Below are 23,535 nucleotides of genomic sequence, written 5' to 3'. Positions count from 1 at the left end.
ATCCATATTGTAGGGGGAGATAATCCTGGCTGGATAGTGTTTGGTGTTTTCTCCACGGGAAAATAACTGGGAGAAGGTAAGTGCCTTCTGCTTCATCGACGAAACCCGCCATGTAATCTATGATACATCATTGTTTTGTCGCTTATTAAGGATATACATACAACTGGCATAGTGAAAAATGGAGACAACTTGTAATAGTATTCTACATTTACAACTGATAGCTCACAACGTTCTTGTTGTTCATCTTGTTGTTTACACAAATTGGATCATAGTTACGTAATCGAAACTGGTATCTCTTTACACTAGTTTTGTTGAATAAAATATTTTGAATGTTATGTCCTTGAATCTCTGTTCATTTGCCATACATCACGGTTATCAAATTCAAAGCCTCCAATTGAACCAAGATCAACGAACCTGGGTTAGGTTTCTTAGGTAGAAACCGTAACCTTTTTAAATACCAAAAGTAATTTCTGCATGTTGATTATCTATTGAATATGCAGCTTCACTATTTAATCTAAAACACTACGATTTTTCTTAGTTATTTATGAAGATAAGTTATTTATTCAGGATGTAGAAATTATCATGTTATACAGGTCTTTACCTTGGTAAGTATGAACATCTCGCTAAAGCGTAGCATTGCTTTTTTTTTTTTTTTTTCAACCAAAGTGTAATTTGAGGTAAACGAAATGTTTTAAAATTAACATCGGAATATAGTTTGATGCGTAAAATTATTTCTTATATATGTTTTTCAAGGATGATAACTACAAAGGGGATATATATTTATAATTGATTTCAAAACAATTGGAATTCTGGTATGCAATACATATATGAAGGTTGTGTCACATATGGAGTGGACACCAGCCCCAGTTTTAAATAGTTTGATATAATTCATTCCTATCTCACTTGTACATTCCAAAAACAGGTTATAAAGGTAAAATAAAAACGCAAACAGATTGTGAACCGTCATGTAAAATTTTATTGACACTTGAACAAATTTGGATTTGAGAATAAAAAAGACACCATTTTATAAAGCCAAACTGCCCTCGTTACTCGATAATCATACTTTTACTGGTGTTGTCAAAAAAAAAACTGTTTACTTTCATCTCATAATTTTTCCTCCTGTATTTGTGTGTCAGGGACGTCTAAGGTTTTATCCGCAATTGGCACGGTCTTCGACCTTCCTTTTGTGATACGATACATCCTGAAATATACAAACATCGCCTTGTTGGTAAGAGTCTATACTATTGTTTAATAAAACTATCAGCCCATCTTACTGTTTTATAACAATATATGTCTATCCTATTGTTTTATAACAATATCTGTCCATCCTATTGTTTTATAACAGTATCTGTATATCCTATTGTTTATAACAATATCTGTCTATCCTATTGTTTTATAACAATATCTGTATATCCTACTGTTTTATAACAACATCTGTCCATCCTATTGTTTATAACAATATCTGTCTATCCTATTGTTTATAACAATATCTGTCTGTCCTATTGTTTAATAACAACATGTGTCCTTTGTATTGTTTTATAACAATATCTGTCTATCCTACTGTTTTATAACAATGTCTGTCTATCATACTGTTTTATAACAATATCTCTCAATAATATTTCTATCAAGAAGTTCAATACCATAAATGAGGGTTGAAAAAGAAAGAAAATCTAACAGGTAATATATATATATATATATCAACGCCACCGACATACACTCACAGTAGAAGACACGTGGTAAGGAAAGACAGACTCGCAAAAACGAGGTAGACAGATCCCCGATAGGTATCTACAGTTGCGGAGTAAATAGCCGACGCTCCAACATTACTTCCCAGGTTTGCTACTATTTCTGCTACAGCTACTCCGGCGAATAGGGCGCCTAGAATAATAAAATGTGCTTAATGAAAAAATATTGTTATGATATTCCAAACATCGAATGGTAGATAATGTGACAAATACAATGGTAGATAATGTGACACATACAATGGTTAATAATGTGACAAATGGTAGATAATGTGACACATACAATGGTAGATAATGTGACACATACAATGGTTAATAATGTGACACATACAATGGTTAATAATGTGACAAATGGTAGATAATGTGACACATACAATGGGAGATAATGTGACACATACAATGGTTAATAATGTGACAAATGGTAGATAATGTGACAAATACAATGGTAGATAATGTGACAAATACAATGGTAGATAATGTGACACATACAATGGTTAATAACGTAAATGTTACAAAATACAATGGTAAATAATGTGACACATACAATGGTTAATAATGTGACACATACAATGGTAAATAATGTGACACATACAATGGTAGATAATGTGACAAATACAATGGTAGATAATGTGACACATACAATGGTTAATAATGTGACACATACAATGGTAGATAATGTGACACATACAATGGTTAATAACGTAAATGTTACAAAATACAATGGTAAATAATGTGACACATACAATGGTTAATAATGTGACACATACAATGGTAAATAATGTGACACATACAATGGTAAATAATGTGACACATACAATGGTAAATAATGTGACACATACAATGGGTAAATAATGTGACACATACAATGGTTAAATAATGTAACAAATACAATGGTTAAATAATGGGACACATACAATGGTTAATACTGTGACACATACAATGGTAAATAATGTGACACATACAATGGTTAAATAATGTAACAAAAACAATGGTTAAATAATGTGACACATACAATGGTTAAATAATGGGACACATACAATGGTAAATAATGGGACACATGCAATGGTTAAATAATGGGACACATACAATGGTAAATAATGTGACACATACAATGGTTAAATAATGTGACACATACAATGGTAAATAATGTGACACATACAATGGTTAAATAATGTGACACATACAATGGTTAAATAATCGGACACATACAATGGTTAAATAATGGGACACATACAATGGTTAAATAATGTGACACATACAATGGTTAATAATGTGACACATACAATGGTTAATACTGTGACACATACAATGGTTAATAATGTGACACATACAATGGTTAAATACTGTGACAAGTACAATGGTTAAATAATGTGACACATACAATGGTTAAATAATGTGACACATACCATGGTAAATAATGTGACACATACAATGGTAAATAATGTGACACATACAATGGTTAAATAATGGGACACATACAATGGTTAAATAATGTGACACATACAATGGTTAATAATGTGACACATACAATGGTTAATACTGTGACACATACAATGGTTAATAATGTGACACATACAATGGTTAAATACTGTGACACATACAATGGTTAAATAATGTGACACATACAATGGTTAAATAATGTGACACATACAATGGTTAAATAATGGGACACATACAATGGTAAATAATGGGACACATACAATGGTTAAATAATGGGACACATACAATGGTTAAATAATGGGACACAAACAATGGTTAAATACTGTGACACATACAATGGTAAATAATGTGACACATACAATGGTTAATACTGTGACACATACAATGGTTAATAATGTGACACATACAATGGTTAAATACTGTGACACATACAATGGTTAAATAATGTGACACATACAATGGTTAAATAATGTGACACCTACAATGATAAATAATGTGACACATACAATGATAAATAATGTGACACATACAATGGTAAATAATGTGAGATTTACCATGGTAAAAAATCTTCCTTTAACTACATTATGGTAAATAATGTAATAGATATTGTACCAACTCTATACATAAAACTCGATAGGCTACATAACTTCGTGCAGATATTAGACGACTAAACAAGTCGAATCTCAGGTTTGATATGGATAACATACGATGTACTAACACTTGCAGCTAAATATACTAGATTAGATTTATTTATACTGATATATAACGATAACAATAGCGATATGTCTATGTTGATAAGTCATGTGATAATTAGATATAAACCAGTATTATGTGTGTTGTACTTAAAGTATCGTCATAAGCTGGTCCGATACGGATTTATAACTTAAGATAATAAGATATGACAACATATTGACAAAAATGTGATATACAAAAGTGCACGTGCGGTAGTATATATTATGTTTAAAAGAGGCTGAAATCACAAATAATCTTCAATAAGAATGTAACCGTACGGAAGCATGCGCACTAAAGGTAACAACATAGAGGATATACACTCGTTCTGACAAATAACGTTATTCATAGATACGTTCAAAATAACCTTATGTATGGAGATTCTCGTGCTCACAGAAATTACATATTAGGAGAATGAAGAGATGTTCTAATCCGACACTGTTATTTGCATACGATATATGTTTTTTTCACAAATAATTGATGCATTATATTCATAATTAAATAAACTAAGACAATATAGAAAAAATCCTCAGTTGACCTTGAAAGTGTTAGGCAACTGAACTTGAATACGTTGGTGTTAATGTTTTTGTTTAATTTTCAATCCTTATGCACTGACAAACAGATCTGATGATCACGTTTATGTTGTTTTCTGCTGTTTTCCTTTTACTGACACAGGAACATGATCGCTCCGTCTAGTTTGTTCAGATTTAAATATGTATCTGTTACTCAGCCGACGGCCATACTTATTTTGTTCGATTCATGTCGGTGTGCTCGTTTCACATGCATTGGTTTTACCATACGTTAATAACTAGCCTGATTACCTGTTCAACTACCGGTAGAAGATTGGTTGACAGAAATATGATAAATATCAGAATCAGTAAAATGATCATCGGCAATTATGATGAACCACTTACCCTGTCTGTCCGCAGGAGTAAGCTTGGACAGTATCGATCTGATCATCGGATACAATAACGTATTAAGGAAACCGATGGCTGGAACTGAAATGAAAGAAATGGAAACACCAAAAAAGATTATTAATTAGGAACCTTCATAAAAATTTATGTTTGCTATTAATACATTAACGCACTTTTAGAATAGGAAGTGTAAGATAATTCATGATCCTCGAGACATATTTAGTTCATATCTATATCACAACGTTACAGTATCAAAGTTAAAGGTTAAAAGTCAGAGGTCACACCTTCCCACTTTTGAAATAAAAAAAAAAGAAACTAAAAACTACACATGATAATTTTCAAAATATAAAATATACTTCCTTTACTCATGAACAAATTTATTTTATTGATGAGGTGGTTACTGTTCATATATGTTTGGCAAACTTATACATATTGTTTTTTTTTTTTTTTTTTTTTACTTCTTACAAGAGATAGCATTTTGTTTGAAAATATATATTTGATGTCACAAAATACCCTCACATATCCTTTAAAATGTCGACAGTCCCAACCTGTATTTAGATAATACTGACTTATCAACTATTTTGTATACAATTCATCGTTCTCATCTTCAATCAAGATTTTATTGTAGAACTCAAAATTACCTTAAATTGGCCAAATTTACCTGAAAATAGCATGGCGTCATTGACGGCAAAAGCCTCCACAGTACTAGATATTAAACCAGAGATTCCGCTGAAAATGCCAATAGTTTCTTCCGCGAAAAATTTCTGCAGGAATTTGACGATGGCAACGCCTATTATCATTGATGTGGAGATAGAGATAGCAGCGTAATAACCAACTTTGACAGATGTCCAACAAAATGGTACATTCAACTGGTATAAGACACCTACACTTGGTTTGCCTAAAAGGGAAAATGACCCGACCATAAAAGCAGTAATTGCTAGTATATATTTGAGCCTCATAGGAGACGCTCGAAAATAAAACGCAAATGATGCACGGGCATTATCAAGAAGTGACGTTCTGGACAACAACAATTCAGGGGGGCGTGAGTTTGGCAGAAGGAACACAACCACCAACAAGGAACATGCAGATGCTGCACACACGCAAACACTTGCATAGAAAAATCCGATACCTTCAATAATGAACCCAGAAACGAACCCTGATAGTGAAGCACCGATCCCAATGGATGCTTCAAGAACAGTTATCATTAGAGTACGTTGCTTCCCATGACTTGTTATATCGGAGATATAGGCGAATCCAATAGCGAGTGCACTGTACATACCTCCCCCTATACCATTCAGTATTGTACTAACTAAAAAATAGTAAACATTTATCTCAAGATAAACTATGACACTAAAAACGCATGTTGAGAGAAAAAAACAAGTCGTTGTAAGCGTAAGGAGTCGTGTTCTTCCAAACCGGTCACTGAGTCCTCCGATTATGCTACTTGTGACGAGAGCAGGTAAATTTTCCACCAGTTTGATGTAAATGTTTAGCTCAGCTGCAGTCTTCTGTACCGCCGTCCTCTCCCGGTATTCTTCTGTTGATTTGTTAGCATTGCAGGTAGTTACATTTGAGGAAGAAAGAGTTGAGTTTGGAAACATGTCCTTCTGGAGGTGATGGACTATATACTGGGACATCACAAGCGATGACAGTAGGAAAGCGAACAAAAACAACATCAACACTAGTGCAAGGAATCCATGCGACCACCTCAGGCTACCATGCTGGTTATGATGCTTGTCCATGATAGAGTTGTTGACCGTTAATGTTATAGCTAAAACGGGAAATCACAGCAGTCATAATACAAATAGTTTCTACCGTATGAATACATACTGTTCTGAAATTCAAACAACAATGATTTCTTATATCTCTTGTATATCACTGGGAAATTGCAAACAATATCGCCCAGTACGAAAATAGATTTGTTAATAAGCATAACACTTAACTACTGATAATTACAAACGTTCAAGGATTGTTACTTTGACGTATATGTGTGATACTAATGAGTCAAAATGAACAAATAAACTAATTGATTGATTGATTGATTGATTGATTGATTGATTGATTGAATGTTCAAAACGTAACAGCCCAGAAATTTCTAATGAGTCATAATGAACAAATTGATTGATTAATTGATTGATAGTTCAAAACGTAACAGAAATGTATAACGATATTTAGGATATAGCCTCAAAATACATCTGAAAAGAACGTAAAATACATTGCATTGTCAATTTTGAACGAATGACAATCTAGATTCATTGGGTCGTTGTGACACGTGACATCTAATATAAGCTCAAAAGAAATGACTCACTTGACCTGAACCACCGTACAGCATCCCCGGAGGTAACTGTTAAATGGCTCCTTCAGCAACTTCTTTCAGTGTCTCTGACGTCATAGTGTGCACTTGTAGAATAACGAAAACACATTATTTCACCTTGTCAAGTGATCAATAGTAAATAAATGATTTAATCTAGAAAGACGTTCACGAGTTGAACCCTCACATGTGACAGATACAATAGCCTTATCTCTTATTGTTATGCTGATACGCGGATAACAGTTTCACCCGCTTAGATAAAAAGTTATACCATGTGAGGAAAGTGACAACAACATTAACATATATCTATTGTTATATTTTCCTGGACAAACTAGACCACATATCTTGACACCGTGAGGAATTATCTATACATGTTTAAATATCCATAAAGGGCAATATCATATAGGTAGACAGACATAGTTCAATGCCCTGTACCCATTAGGAAATGGTCTTATCCATATGACCACACAAGGTACAGTGTAGCAGTGTACTTAAGTACATCTAAGTACCTAGTCTAACTAAAACAGTTAAAAAGTTATACTACAACATTTATCTGCGGCTGTTTAGTCCATTAACAACTCTGAATCAATCGTCGCGAAGTGAACTGTTAAAATCGACATGAAGGAATTATTCGGCGTGCGGTTTTGCTCATATTGAATGACCAAAACATCCTTTGTTTATATTCATTGCCAGAAAGACCCCATTGACATTCGCTTTTGAGCGATATGCTTCTTACGGTCACAGCACTGTAATATTTACACAAGTTTCCACTAAAAACAAACTTAATAAAATAAACCTCTCACTGTACCTAAATTTCCTCACTTTTTTTAACAGCATCCAACCAACAATTAACCGTAATCGTCATTTTTGACGGAGGTCGTACCAGGAAGAAGAAGAAGAAAGAAAAGAAAACAATTTTCTATATTCGATAATTCATCTCCAATATGGCGATTTCCCTAGGAAAGTCGACGGCTGACGTAAAAGGAATTGAAAGTTGTATGTTCGATATCATGTTCTCAGTAGGGAATGTCCGTTGTGTTGTCTATAGAGATACACGTGTTTAAGTTCATTGTAATGATTTTACTCTCAGCACACTGGTATTCATTTCTAGGATATGAAATAATGTGGATTTTATCTTCAGGTCCAAGGCGAGTGTTGTCAATGAAAAAGACGCTTACCCTTCAAGAACGCATGGTCATATTCTCCTTTTTAAGGTTTTCCATCTTGTTCATAACTCTGCCCTATGTCATCAATATTGAATTAAAATTACGAGAGTACTCATAGAATGTTTACGGTTGTGTTAAGTGCCAGTAAGTCTAGTGTTGTAATTTCAACCAGGAGTCTTAAAACACCATTCGTATTACGGTAATGCGTTTCAAGTGACGCAATTAGGCACATCATGTGTAGGATTACTCGTTACAATGGCTTGACCGCTGCTATCAATAGTAAAAAAGCGGCATCTGAATCCGGAAAACTGATTGAGCAAAAAACAGGAAACAGTTTGATATATCGATTTAACTTGCATTTATTTGACAACATACGTTTAGTGTTTTGCTACGGAAGGAAACATTACAATCCTTATATCATGTGATAATGTCATATAGGTTTTAATTATGCTACATGCATGTATTTACATTAGAATCTTCACAAGAAATCAAATCAAAATTTTCTGTATATTTCATATCCAAAGAATGAAACTGCAGCTGATAAATGTATCACGAATGTTAAAAAATCTCGCAACGCATTTAGACTAAATGGTTTACTTAAATACATAAAAAAAACAACTAAAAAAGATCACACTGCCATTTTAGGTAATGATTCGGACGGATCTTCATCATTTACTACAGAAAACTGGTAGTGGCTCTACAAGTTTTGGATCGTAATAAAACTCAGTTTAGTTCAAAATTATTATTCATGGTCGGTAATCAACTAAAATGTTTTATAGAAGTGCATTAATAATGCTGTCGTTCCGCTTGGCAAAACTTGTGAACAACTGTAACAGTGACATCAGATTACATTCTCAGTTTCCCTCGTGTTCTATCAATACCTGTGTGCCGGTATTGTCTTTGGTAGCATCTGGTAAAGGTACGGTTTTAGACGTCCTATTGATGATACGGTAAATTCTGAAATATGACGAAAAACAATAAGGTATTGTTTGAGTTCTATACTCCTAAAATATAATATGCAATTTTTTTTTTTTAAATGACTTGGTCCTCCGTTCCCATATATGGAGATCCGCTCACTATGTGTATGTATCAAAGGGAAAACTCTCAAATCACATTGGAGAAAGACTAACTGATGAAATATTGATATAAGGCTAAAATCCAACTCCAGACAGACCAATAGGAAATGTTGTAACACTCAATAATAACGATATATACTCACAGAAGAAGGCATGTGGTGAGAAAAGATAGACCGGCAAAGACGAGGAAGACAAATCCCCGCATGGTAGCAACAGTTTCTTCGTAGATGACCGACCCTCCAAGGTCACTTCCCATGTTTCCTGCTATCTCCACAACAGATATTCCCGCGAAAAGGGCACCTGCAATGTTTATAAATGTAATGACTTTAAATACGTACAGAATGTTAAACTCTAGTGAGAATCATCATGATGAAAAATGTAAAAATATGTATGTACACATATTCATGAACATCATTCGTTTTATATTCATTGCAAAACAAACCGTATAAACTTTTATCAGATAATCGGTATGGTATACATTGAGTTAATGTCACTAGTGCAATATACTCTGGAGCGTTTTTCAAAAACATCGATTGTAACGTCATGATTTGGACAATGACGTTATGTCATGAATTCAACATGGCGAAACAAAATGACTGACTCTGTTTGATTTTGTCCTGCACATTTCAGCACTATATTCCGAAAATATAACGTGCATTGGTATTTCCCTAACTATTGACCAATCCATTTTCCGTCCGCTTGTTATATTTTACAAAACATATCTTTCTTTTTAGTCATGCGATAAAAAGATTGATGAAACTTGTCTCGAAGTTCCATATTTGCTCGCTATCGCTCTCAAACAGAAGCTTCTAAGACATGTTGATCAACAACACATAGTGCATCTGATAAATTTTGCTAAAGTATAACACAAATGACCAATGATGACAACTATATAACTCATGCCCTGACCGAGCTTTGAATTCACGATCTACGGTAACTAATTGCCTAGCCAGAAATACCCGCATCTTGTACCACTGCGCCACATCCAAGTTCTATAAAAAAAACGTTTCAATGACGCAGTAATATTTTGCCAGATACCTTGAAATGGTCATAGTGACAAATCGTCTATTAGGTGATATAAATACATGGATCGCTATGAATATACACATATAGATGCGAATTGTACATCTATAACATATATTCAACACATTACAACTACGAGAGGCAATACGCTCTCACGGAAGAACGAAATGGGACGTCAACGTGAAAGGCTAGATTGTTACCATTGCGCCAGCCGACCGCTCAAATTGTAAATTACACGATGCTAATAATGCTATAACAATGGGACAATATCGTTGTGGCATCATTGTTTAACCTGTTCGCGACCATTGCAGAAATTCTGTGATCACAGTAAGTTATTGGAATTTAGCCAAATATGTTGTCGACCTACGTTTTGGATACAGTCGTTAATACGACGACTGTATATCAAATGAGTGGAGTCTACCTTAAAATATAATGTAATTCACACGGAAAATTGTAAATTCAGTAGAAACGATGATCATGTACTTTTGTTATACTCAGTTGATCTCCAGCTTCTTGTAATTTTTTTTACAAATACTTATGAAGTACTTTTTACATTTCTTTGTTTTCTTTACTTATTGTGGCACGTTTGACTTCTAAGAAAAACTTATGTAACGTTGTAAAATCCCTTACCCTGTCTGTCCGGGGGCGTTATCTTGGACAACATCGATCGTATCATAGGAAATAACAGCATGATAAGCAAACCTATGACGGGAACTGAAATATAGAAATAAAAGAAACAAAAGTAAACATCGACATGTCACAGGGCTACATACACGACAACCTTTATTTATTTATTAACCTTTAGTTTAATGAATAAATCTGTTTTATTTTAGCACTTTTCGCATTAGAAGCATTCCGCAAAATTATTATTGTACTTCTTGTAGTTTGGTTATATTTCTTTTATATGACAAATATTTTTGATAAGCTAGTTGACCACTTCTTGAATAAGTTTTAAATTGGTTTGGCACTAAGTACATTTACAGTAATTTAACCGTTTTTTTTCGAAACTTCATAAAGTAGAAAGTAGCAAGATGTACAGTAATAAAAGACTGAGCATTATCCTCATTAACCAACGTTCATCATCAACCATATCATTAGTAAATTAAGGGATCAAATCAATAGAGTATTGTTTCAACAAAACTGAACAAACCAAGAAATAACATTGTGTCATTGACGGCAAAGGCCTCTAATGTACTAGCTGCAGTTCCAGATACCCCGCTTAAAATGGCGATGGTTTCCTCTGTGAAAAACATCTGCAGGACTTTTACAATGACCACAGTTAAAATCATTGAGGTGGAGTTTGACAATGCTGAATAATATCCAACTTTGACAGATGACCAACAGAATGGTACGTTCAACTGGTACAGAATCTCTGTACTTTGTTTACCTACAACAGACAACGTCGCAATCATGAAAGTAATTATTGCGAGTACATATTTGTGTCTCAAAGGAGATGCTCGAAAATAAAATGTAAAGGATGCTCTGACATTTTCAAAAGTTGAAGTTCCTGTTGAGATAATTGCGGGTGGATGCGAGTTCGGCAGAAAAAGCACAACGACCAAAATGGAGCAGGCGCCAGTTGCAGAAACACATACACTTGCATAGAAGAAGCCGACAGTCTCAAAAATGAACCCAGAAACGAGCCCCGATACTGCCCCACTAATTCCAGTACATGCCTGTAGTAGAGTAAGCATTATAGTACGTTGCTTCCCGGGGCTTGTTATATCCGATATGTAGGCGTAGCTTATCGATAATATTCCGAAAAGACTTCCTCCCAGACTGTACAATGTACTACTGAACAAAAAGTAGTAAACGTTGATTTGAAAATATATCACAGCACTGGAAATACACCCCGCTAAAAAACAAACAGTTAAAGAAATAGTTAGAATTCGTGTCCTTCCGTATCGGTCACTGAGACCCCCTGCGATGCCACTGGTGATGAGAGCGGGTAGATTTTCCAACAGTCGTAAGTAAATATTTAGTTGTGATGCAGCCTTCTGAACCGCCGTCCTCTCGCTGTATTCCTCTGTCGACGTGTTGACATTGCAGGTTGACATATTGTCCGACGCTGTAATACTGGAGTTGGGGAACATGTCCTTCTGGAAGTACTGAACCACATATTCAGACAACACCAATGAAGAAAGTCTCATAGAGAACATAACAAGTAATATCACTATTGCAATGAATCCGTGCGACCCCCTAAGGGTCCCGTGTTGGGTTTGCTGCTTGTCCATGATGCACTGTACGTTGATATCTCTTGACCTAGTATTGGAAAATAAAACAATTTACTAAATGGATATGTTCTTCCTTGAAAATATGGAAAGTTTTAAGTTGATATACCGTTGTTCTACTTCAAATCTGAAGTGCAATGGCTAAGCATAGAATGTGGTGTACAAAAGGTATACGTTACATATGGTTTTCATGGCGACAAAGAAAAATAAGAGCATGCGATCCAGAAGGGTATTAAACTTCTGTTTCGACACCAACCAGGCTATTTCCTGTTAGGTTATTTCATGTCATATCACAGAAATAGGAACCAGGGTGGGGTTTCAATGATACAAGCAGCATATCAAGGGGAATTGAACTGACTTCATATCACACATAGAAGTTAAATCTTTCCAAATGATATATTGTCAACAATCAAACTTGCATGATCTTCATCAACCTATATCTCTTGATAACATATGAATCATTGTGAGTACAATTTGTTCCAATTTGTCTTCTGGTAGATCATATCACCAACTTCAACATAGTTGTTAATTCAATCATTCTCAAATTTCATTATTTGCGTATCTAGTATTGGCCTTAATTGTATGATATGAAATACGCCCTAGAAAAGTTCAAAACAATACACCTATATTGTCGTTCGCCTTTCTTGCAAAGGACTGCTCTGAAAAGATGAGAACAAATGGCTAAGCCTCAGCTTAAAATGGGTTATGATTTTGTTAAGTGTACCAAATATTTGATTAAAAAGACGGGTTTTTTTTCAAAAGCAGATGTTCAAAATGAATCATAAACCTCCTCAAAACGTTCCATTAATACCATCGGAGCATTCAGTATCCCAATACGACTGCAACCCAAACTTAATATCAATAAGAGTGTTAGTAAGAATTTGGATATCGACTATGTTGAGAAACTTCTCAAACCAGTAATAACACGTTGTTTATAAGGATTTTTATGAAGTTTGAAAATACAATATAACGTATAGAAATGATACAGCACGTGAGAATGATTTAAAGTCAGGTGACATGACTTACAAAAAGTTAATCGTCGTACAGCATCACCGGAAGTAGTTTCTGATCGGTTCTTCAGGTATTTCCACCTTGGTCAATTACGTAATATAGTAGAGATTCAGGAAACCGAAGACGGTAGAAAACTGTATTTAAAAGGTAATTCGTGGCTTGTATGTATGGTAAGTACAGGAAGATGTTCCTGGACGTTGGTCCTACATTTAAAAGCTACGTTAGAAAGATAACAAACCGCGTGTCTACCACTTACTGATACCATTTTATGAAATATGTTGATAAAGTATTTTGGGCTATCAGTTGAAGGGCATATATTTACATTCTGTGTTACATTTGCCTATATATCGTTAGCAAACCGAATAGCAGTTATATGATTGTATAATATAATCAATTTACATAGATTCGGTCAGTTATAGGTATACAGCTCCTGGTGTTTTAGGTTTCTGTTACTTTCGGTGTCAACAGGCCTAAATATCTCTCTAAATTATTTAGTATTTAGTCACATAAGCCACACAAAAAATAAAGCAACTTCTTTAGCTATGGTGCTAAAAATATATTATAAGAAATGTAGTTGTCACAAAAGTATTATACCCTACGAGACTTGTCAACGTCGTCATATTCAAAGGGCATCCGATGGTCAGGAAAGCGGGTTATGTCGTGGTTCAAAATGATTTACGATGTTAGTGAACTCCTCGCAAAAAAAAACCCGTTCCGGATTTCCTATTACTGCACGTAGGATGTAGCGATTTTATTAACGTAATTACGGAGGAACTATGCGCCAAAATAGCAAACGATATAGATGAACTTCATACTCTTTAGCCAGGATATTCATTTATCTGGTCATATATTTTGACATGGTTAAAATATAGGGGTTGTGGCAACATACAAGCTATGGAAGGAAAACGTAAAAGAGTTAACCGAGAAGGTCGGAGAGCTGCATTAGATGCATGTGGCAGGGTGATTAAACATACTGATATTGTATATATACATGTCAGGGATTGTTTCGCGATGACAATGTGCATCTTTCAGACATAGGTAATGACATTTTTATCAATACTTTGCAAGGAACTAGGAGAAATTTGTAGAAACTAACGCGTTTTTGTTTGCCTAGTGAGCACATTTAATTTATACAGATAATTGGTACTTACTATATTATAACATGCTGTACAACCTCAGATATGTTTTGTTTGGGGATGCAGAACTGTATAGACAGTCCCGAGTGGCAGGACATGGCGGGCAGGCAATATGCTTATATATTTTTCTGTTATTCGAGTTGTGTATTATTAGACTATGTACTGACTCACCAACTTAGTGTTGATAGGGGTTACCCTACCAGACTAATTGAAACTCGCTATGGTGGTGTCGTAGAAGTTTGTGGCAGGAAGGTGCAAATTCTATATATTAGTAACCAACCCACTAATGCTTGCCATCTGAATCCCTTGGAACTGAAGTGCGATAGGTGATCAATAGAATCTTTCCCTACCTTGAGGGTGTGACAGAGAAATCTCAACCTTCGGGGGAGATTCTTGAATGTCCAACCCGAGGCTTGCCGAGGGTTTGGACATTCAAGAATCTCCCCCGAAGGTTGAGATTTCTTTGTTACACCCTCAAGGTAGGGAAAGATTATTTTTCTCCCTCCTCTTTTCTTTATGTGTTTTCCCATCGGCGATCTCCGTCTGTTTGTAAACAAGTACACATGGGCGTATGAATATAAAAAATAGGACGAAAAGTGCCAACAATTTTGCCCTTCCTACCATTTCCACCAACCGTAACAGTGTCACCTGTTTGAAACATCTCCGAGATCGCTCTGCAGACCTGTATTATTGTGTACACAATTTGTTTGTTGACGTAGCAGACGACGTAATGTAAACAAAAAAAAGTAGTTCCGGTAGTACTTCCGGTGAAGAAAGTGAGCGCGTGCAATCTGTCACACCCTAGGGTATGACAGATTGCACGCGCTAAAAAAGACAGAGAAATCTTGTACACTCAAAACGGGAGACAAATCAGTGAAAGGTGGGAGAATATAGTTTCTCCAGGTTGGAGATGCTGGTTACCGTCTCGCGATGGGTGTGCGAGCGGGAATTTGTTTTAACAAATACATGCAAACTCTGCTAGGTCATAGAGCAAGTTGCTTTATATCCGGTACCTGCGGGTAGATATTTAGCATTTATCTTCCTTTTGCGTGTACTTGTGATGATATTTGTATGTAATGCTCGGCCAAGGATTTGCCTGGCGGACTTCTTGGTTCACCTGCCCGCCATGTTCTCAGGTTGTGCAAAGTAACAAATGAATAAGGCTGCGGCCATCAATTCCTTTTTATAGTTTTGTTTTATTAGACAGGAAGAAAAATTCAAAAAATCATTGTTTAGAAATGTAATACAGAAATTGTCGTATGTGTATTTTTTTTAAACATGTGATTCATATTGGGATAAATTTGAAGTGTTTGTTTTAACATGCTCGTTACAATTAAACTTTTTGTCGTTTTATAAATAATATTTTAAATTCCATTATGTTTTCCACACCTATGTTTTCGTATTATGAAATTCTGCATCATATCATTTCAATAAATACAATTAAGATTGGAGGAAAACATTGATTTTGAATATATCATAGGTTAAGGGTTGATTGGTTTCGCTGACTGGCTGGCTAGGTTGTTTTTCCGCACATCGATACACTATAACTTGCAAAAATTTCCTGCTTACCATCCAATCATTCAATCCCCAAAACATTGCAGCAAAATATCTTTAAAATCGCCTAACATAAAAAAAACCTATGCCGCAACCAATTTAGCCTATTTTGCTATGTATCGTCAATGAATCATTCACACAGTTCATAAAATCCTTTGGTGTGTTATTGACTGTTTAAAACATCAGAACACGAATCCAACCAAGACAATGTCAAACTGCCATCTAGTTTTCATGGCAGATAAACTTTTGGAGATGAATGTGCTCTCAGGAAGCCATCCTCAGTCTCCCTTGTCCTCTGTCAATACTGGGGTACATTCTACATTCTGGCTTCATTCTCATTCCCCCTCGTGGTCTGTCAATATCTGTGTACTGGTAATATCTTTAGTCACATCAGGTAACGTTCCAGTTTTCGACCCTCTATTTATGATACGATATATTCTGAAATTAAATGATAAACTCATGATAGTGGAGGAAGTGTTTAACACTACTAAGAAAACACTCCTTAAAATGACGGTGTTAAAAAAATAAAATAGCAAAAACATAAACAAAAACAAAAACAAAAAAATGTATAACTGTACTTTCATTTTCCCCCGTTTCCTATATTCCTACCTATGTTGTAAATCCAAGCAATAACTTATGTGTAACCATGTTCTCCAAGGTTATAACTTAGCCATTTGTTTGCTTTTATTTCTCATCTGTCAAACCTTTGATCTTTGGTGACGTAGGCACTATCAAGGGAATATGGAGAGCAATGGACTGATAACAAGCAAGAAACTGTTCTACTTACAAATGAATAATTGCTACATAGAATTTTATGATCATTCTGAATTTAGACATGATATACTCACAGTAGTAGACATGTAGTAAGGAAGGACAAGCCAGCAAATACGAGGAAGACGAATCCCCGCATGGCACCAACAGTTGCTATGTAGACGGACGAAGCTCCAATATTACTTCCCAAATTTGACGTTATCTCAACAACAGCTACTCCTGCGAATAGTGCTCCTAAAATGGCCAAAAAATATTTTCTGTCTTTTCGATGCTCGTGTCATTGTTTTTATGTCAAAGTTTGTAATCTGCCGTATTTGAATGAGAAACGAGTATCATTTATTTCGGTTGTGATTAACAATGATAATCGGAATTGTTAAAGGCACTCAATGGTTAGCTTTCAATTACATAAACGATAAAAATGTTAGGAAACTTAAAAGCATGTGAAAAATTATGCGATATCTGTTCATTATGAAATTTTTAATTCGCACACGCGATTTTTTAATAACTTGAAAAATAGATAGATTAACAAATGAAAAGTAGCTCATTAATATTCTCAAATCGAAATTTAGGTATCAAGACAAAGATGGTGGATTTCCAGCTCAGACGGAATCTTACTCGACTGAAAGTACATTATATGAACAAAAAATAGCTCCTGATTCAACATGAGCCCGACCGGATAATTTAGGCAGTTGATCTAGAAAGTTCGATGTTTCGTAAATATAGACTTAATCATATAATAATCACGTGATTACTCGGCAATCTCTCGGCAAAAGTAAACTTACTATAATTTCTGTCTTTACGCAAATGTCCAGAGAAAAGAAATCTAACCACTGAGCCCCTTTAAGGAAATACTTACCTTGTCTGTCCGCAGGCGTAAGTTTGGACAGTATAGATCTGGTCATCGGGATAACTAATGTTCCTAGGAAACCTATGACTGGAACTGAAATGGAAAAAAATAAAATTATATTTTTTTTTCAATTTTTTTTTTTACACAATACACACTATATCTTTTCAGGAGATTTAAAAAAAATAGGTTCATCTCGTTCATTCATTTTGGCTTACATTTTAACATCTGACTTACATAAAAAAAAATAAAACAGCCAAGGTCTCTGGAACTTCATATCCAGGACATGAGTTTACCTTGGGGAGGCGAAGCATGAAAAGACGGTCACTCTGATTTACATTTTGATCTTTGATCTATATAATGAAAAGGATTACCCGGGCTGTATCTCATTTAATAAGCAAGCAAGGAAGTAGGCAAGGCATTGTTTGATGTTTCAAAGAAGGTCACATTGACATACATTTTGACCTTTGATCTATATCAAAGATAAAGCTTATCAAAGCTCTATTTCCTACGCTACTTGTCACTTGAGTTTGTTAAAGCGAAATCATCTGGGTAATTTTGATTTTTTTATCAGTTTGCCATTTGACCTACATCAAAGAAAAATGTCGGTTGGAAACTGAAATTACAGACAAGTAACACACGATAACTCTTTCAAAAATAGCCTTTCAAAATGCCATTTATTGAAACACAATTGCATTGTACCTGTCAACCACCATTTAGGATGACATACCACCGTAACATTTTTTTGGAATATCTTATCAAATAAGAAGACAATTTCACTTTTTTAAAAAGTAACTGTGATTTCCTGTATACTTCTAGATAATTACCATGTCATTTTCAGAAATTCTTCCATCCATGCCAGGTGGATTTCTTCAATGTTTAATTCTAAGATCGGCTGTGTCCGTCCTGTTTCTTGATCAAATACATCACAATGATTTCCTTGCAACATTCTCATAATTACTGTCCCTCATGTGGTATTGGTTATGTTATAGCCCTGTCACACTGTTGCGTATCGTACTAACGTATGCCAGCGTATGAAAATTATCACTCATACGCTGGTATACGCTGACATGCGCTAGGGGTACGTAAGGCATAGGTTGTATACATTTCAAACACGCTGGCATACGCTGGGATACGCTGGCATACGCTGAGGCAGAAATAAATTTTTGAGCATGTTCAAAAATTTTGTGCGTATTCGGACGTATGGTTAATACGCTAAACATAGCTAGGCATACGCTGAATACGCCTGAATACGCGTTTTGATAAAGTGTATATATAGGCTCCCATTTCTAGTTCATCTTCAGTTCTTCGTATGCTGGGCATACGCAGTTCATACGCTACGCATACGCTAGCCATACGCAGAGTACGATGGCCATACGCTGTTCATACGCTGACATACGCTGGTCATACGCTGACATACGCTGGTCATACGCTGACATTCGCTCTCAATACGCTGGCCATACGCTACTCATGCGCTACTCATAGGTTCAATACGGTAAGTATACGCAAAATTCTGTATTTTCAAGGGCTTTTTGTGCGTATGAAAATTATATTATGAATTTTCATACGCAACTCATACGTTTCTCTCATACGCAACAGTGTGACAGGGCCATTAAGTAAACCATTAAAAACTCTGCAATACTGTTAAAGCATTTCGACTGTTTCAAGGAGCACGGAAAGTTCCCGATTATATGTAAAGAAATAACGCCGAAACCTACCAGAAGTATAAGATTGCATGTCTCAAATACAGTTTATCGAATTTGGTGATTTCTGATTATAAAATAAGAGTCTAAAAAGAGGTTAAGGCCATTTTGTCAATTGGTGAGGCAGAATGGTGACTTCCAAGTGTCGGTAAGAAAATCCGAAAAATGCATTAGACAAGGGGAAAAACTCGTACACACAGTACGTATTATTTTGTGCAGAAAATATTTCAAGGAGATAAAAAACGTTTTTGTCTTGTATTTTGTAAAAAAAATTCTATTTTCTATTTTTCCTATATAGACAAACAATATCTAAGTAAATGCAGAATGCTTTACTTTATCAAGGACTACTGTGATTACTGTAAATCACTTACATTTCGCGAATTCTTTATTTTGCGGACTAACCTCTTGAAACATAAATTAGAAATGACTTTAAATCAACGAATGATGAACTTTTATAGCCACAGACTCGTCCAGAATCTTATATCGATAACTGATAGCTTGGCCACCCTCCAGAATGTTGTTTTCTACAAATGGCGAACTATTTGAATTTGCAATTGACTCTCCTGGCGTATCAACATAATGCAAATAAATCCTACGGCAAATATAAGTTGTAAAATTCAGATACTTAACATCGTAGCAACTTTTGTCAGATTGTAATCATTGAAATTTGGCCGCGTAGAGTATTGAAGCACAACAAAAATATTCTTAGAGGAAATTCTTTAGTTTGGTATTGTAAAACCAAACGCACATAAAAGTGAAGTACCTGTAAGTAAGTTTGTTAACATAGCGTAGCTTGTACTGAATAAGCATTGGTTTGTTAGAAAACATTGGATTTATTGTTTAGCTTGAATATGAAAATCGACAAAGTTGGCTATCATCGTAACGCGGAATGGTGTGAATGAAGTACAACATACCTAGAAATAACATGACATCGTTGATAGCAAATGCCTCCACAATACTAGCTGCCATTCCAGAGACACCACTTAAAATGGCGACGCTTTCCTCCATGAAAAACTTTTGCAGAATTTTCACACAGGCTACGCCTAAAATCATTCTGGCTGAATTCGAAATTGCTGAGTAATATCCAACTTTGACAGATGTCCAACAAAATGGCGCGTTCAACTGATACAAAATTTCTATATTTGATTTTCCTAAAAGAGAAAGCGTTGAACTCATGAATATTATGATTGCAAGTATATATTTGTGCCGCTTAGGAGAAGCTCGAAAATAAAATACAAATGATGCACTGGCATTTTCAATGGTTGACGTTCCGGATAACAACATGTTAGGAGGACGTGAATTCGGAAGAAACAACACAACCACTAACATTGAACAGAATGCTGCTGCACACACACATATGCTTGCATAGAAGAATCCGACACTGTCAATAATGAACCCAGAAAAGAACCCAGATGCTGCCGAGCCTATTCCGAGGGATGCTTCGAGAAGAGTTATCATCAATGTTCGTTGTTTTCCGGGATCTGTTACATCCGACATATAGGCGAAGCAAATCGACAATGTACCATAGAAACCGCCTCCTAGACTATATATGAAAAAGCTAATCAAGAAGTAATAGATATTGATTTGGAGATAAATTATAATGCTGTTAAGGCATCCCAATAACATGGTTAAAGATATGCTTAATACCAAAATACGTCTTCTTCCATATTTGTCACTAAGACCGCCTGTAATGCCACTGATAATAAGAGCAGGTAAATTTTCAGCCAATGTTTTGTAAATATTAAACTTTGAAGCAGCCTTCTGTACCGCCGTCCTCTCGCGGTATTCTTCTGTCGACGTGTTGAAATTGCATGCCGACACATTCGAAGAAGAAAGAGTTGAGTTCGGAAACATGTCCTTCTGGAGGTACAGGACTATATACTGAGACGTCACAAGCGATAAGAGTTGCAAAGAGAACAGAAGAAGCAACAACACTACCGCGAGGAATCCGTGCGACCACTTCAGGGTACCATTCTCGGACTGATGCTTGTCCATGATGGAGTTGTGGCCGTTAACTTTATACCTAAAATGGTAAGGCAGAGGATGAACAAACATGGACACGTTTGGTTTGTATCTTATGGGTGAATGGAGGGGAAACTGTCATGGATGATGAAATGCTATTGTACAACATGAAACTTATAAATATTGCCTTTACATCCAAGTTCCAAATTCTAGATATTGTATTAGCTTATGTGTTCTGTTTGATTGGAAAAGTGGGAGAGGGAGCACTGGACATTATAAACATACATGTAATATGGACTGGCAAGCAACAGTGTCTTCTTATATGAACCATCAGAGAATACTTACAAACAAACAAACCGATAACTCGCAATCCCTATAAGAAACAAGATATGCATTTGCATGTGGACACATTTAAAAATATATATATATGGAAGTAAGACTAGGTATTCCGGAAGGGTTAGCGTACCTGTTTAATTAATCGATGTCACCCGCATTGACTACCGGACCCATTGGATACGAAACAAGGTAACAATCCATTTACATTGACAATAAAGCACGTGATAAACGAAGCGCAATGTGACATGACTTACTGTAAATAAACTGTCGCACACCGTCACTGAGGTTTGTCGGCCATTTTGGTATTTCTGTGTCGATCACATCATGTCGAGAAGATGAAGAATTAAAGAAAACCACCTAACCCATCACTCGGCAGTGCCATACAAGTCCGGCTAATGAGTTAATAACTGACATGTGATAGAGAATGAGGTAGTGTATATCAGTAACGCCTATCTGTTATCTATTGATCCACGGGTTATGATTACAACCGTTTGGTTTATATGTGTATATCTTGACCACTCAAATTTGAACTCATTTTCTTGTTTCTAGATTGTGGCATGGACGAATTTAACCCACTTAAATGTGATATATATATAATTTAATAGAGATGATTGTGCAAATGACAAGTAAGATGGTATCACATATAAAAAAAAATGGGAATCAAATAAATTAGAGCTGAAATAAATTAAACTGCGCCTTACTGTTGTTTGTCCTTAAGACTCCTCCGTGATTTTAAGGGCCTAGAGGCGACCAAAAATCGAAACTAGGTGACCCCTGATAAAACAAACATACTGCCTTGTGAGACGCTATACTGACTGGGATGCCGCAGCATTCTCCGTGACTGCACATACTGAAAAGGCTGAATACGTGACATAGACGATATACATTTTGTATATATAAAGTCGCAAACAGCAATTATATCATAGAAAGTTATAAAAAAAAAAAGGTGTGTAGTACATACAGTTGAGTGTAGACTAAAGGTTACACCCAAGTGCACTCCGAGTGCACTCCGTTTGGACTTGGAGTGCACTCCGTTTGGACTCCAGGTAAACCTGGAATGCACTCCAAGTGGACTCCGAGTTTAACTGGAGTCCTATAAGACACCATGTCTGCCCCGGGTCTATAATCAGAGTATATCATATATAAATATTAATACTTTGATGCTTTTAATATAATTTATTATAAATAAATAGATTTTTACAAATCACTTTTGTTCTGTTCATATTACTATTTACATTTGTTTAGTCTACTAGGAATATTTAGTTTATATAGGTATATATTTTTAAATGTATTGTTAAAAAGTATACATTTACAACTGTAGATATTTACGAGCATTACCTGGTTAAAATAATGTTCTGACATAATGTACACATAAATATGAAGTTCTGTACTACACATAATAAATGACAGAATCTGTTATAATTGCTATTATTATTGGCCATGCATGACTGACTCTGGCCTGACACACCTGAGAACTGTGCCAGGTGAGTTTTAGTAGCCAGCTACAGGTACTGTCCTGGGTTCACAGAAATACCTATGTCCATATTTGTTGTTGTATGGCTTCAAATGATGAAGCTGTGCAAAGC

At 35.4% G+C, this 23,535-nt stretch overlaps 2 protein-coding genes across 2 annotated transcripts; both read right to left on the bottom strand.

The window, feature by feature from the left end:
- Positions 1-953: 953 nt before the first annotated feature.
- Positions 954-7,291, bottom strand: LOC117323415 (solute carrier family 46 member 3-like). The gene is made up of 5 exons (XM_033878624.1): positions 7,134-7,291; positions 5,487-6,596; positions 4,826-4,909; positions 1,722-1,878; positions 954-1,201 (listed from the first exon to the last, which is right to left on the bottom strand). The coding sequence occupies exons 2-5, from the start codon at positions 6,565-6,567 to the stop codon at positions 1,105-1,107; spliced, it is 1,419 nt and encodes a 472-aa protein (XP_033734515.1). The 5' UTR covers positions 6,568-6,596; positions 7,134-7,291; the 3' UTR covers positions 954-1,104.
- Positions 7,292-15,961: 8,670 nt separating this feature from the next.
- LOC117323414 (solute carrier family 46 member 3-like) lies at positions 15,962-22,360 on the bottom strand. The gene is made up of 5 exons (XM_033878623.1): positions 22,204-22,360; positions 20,566-21,674; positions 17,961-18,044; positions 17,182-17,338; positions 15,962-16,771 (listed from the first exon to the last, which is right to left on the bottom strand). The coding sequence occupies exons 2-5, from the start codon at positions 21,644-21,646 to the stop codon at positions 16,669-16,671; spliced, it is 1,425 nt and encodes a 474-aa protein (XP_033734514.1). The 5' UTR covers positions 21,647-21,674; positions 22,204-22,360; the 3' UTR covers positions 15,962-16,668.
- Positions 22,361-23,535: the final 1,175 nt, after the last annotated feature.

Source organism: Pecten maximus, chromosome 3 (genome assembly GCF_902652985.1).
Source record: "Pecten maximus chromosome 3, xPecMax1.1, whole genome shotgun sequence".
Classification (NCBI taxonomy): Eukaryota; Metazoa; Mollusca; class Bivalvia; order Pectinida; family Pectinidae; genus Pecten; species Pecten maximus.
This window is presented reverse-complemented; position numbering and strand designations above follow the sequence as displayed.

Coding starts and splice junctions, on each gene's coding strand:
- LOC117323415 (XM_033878624.1), bottom strand. CDS start 6,567: ATGGACAAGCATCATAACCAGCATGGTAGCCTGAGGTGGTCGCATGGA. Junction 1,879..4,825: donor TACTCCTGCGGACAGACAGG/GTAAGTGGTTCA, acceptor TTATTATTCTAG/GCGCCCTATTCGCCGGAGTA. Junction 1,202..1,721: donor CTTACCACGTGTCTTCTACT/GTGAGTGTATGT, acceptor TGTATATTTCAG/GATGTATCGTATCACAAAAG.
- LOC117323414 (XM_033878623.1), bottom strand. CDS start 21,646: ATGGACAAGCATCAGTCCGAGAATGGTACCCTGAAGTGGTCGCACGGA. Junction 17,339..17,960: donor TACGCCTGCGGACAGACAAG/GTAAGTATTTCC, acceptor TGGCCATTTTAG/GAGCACTATTCGCAGGAGTA. Junction 16,772..17,181: donor CTTACTACATGTCTACTACT/GTGAGTATATCA, acceptor ATTTAATTTCAG/AATATATCGTATCATAAATA.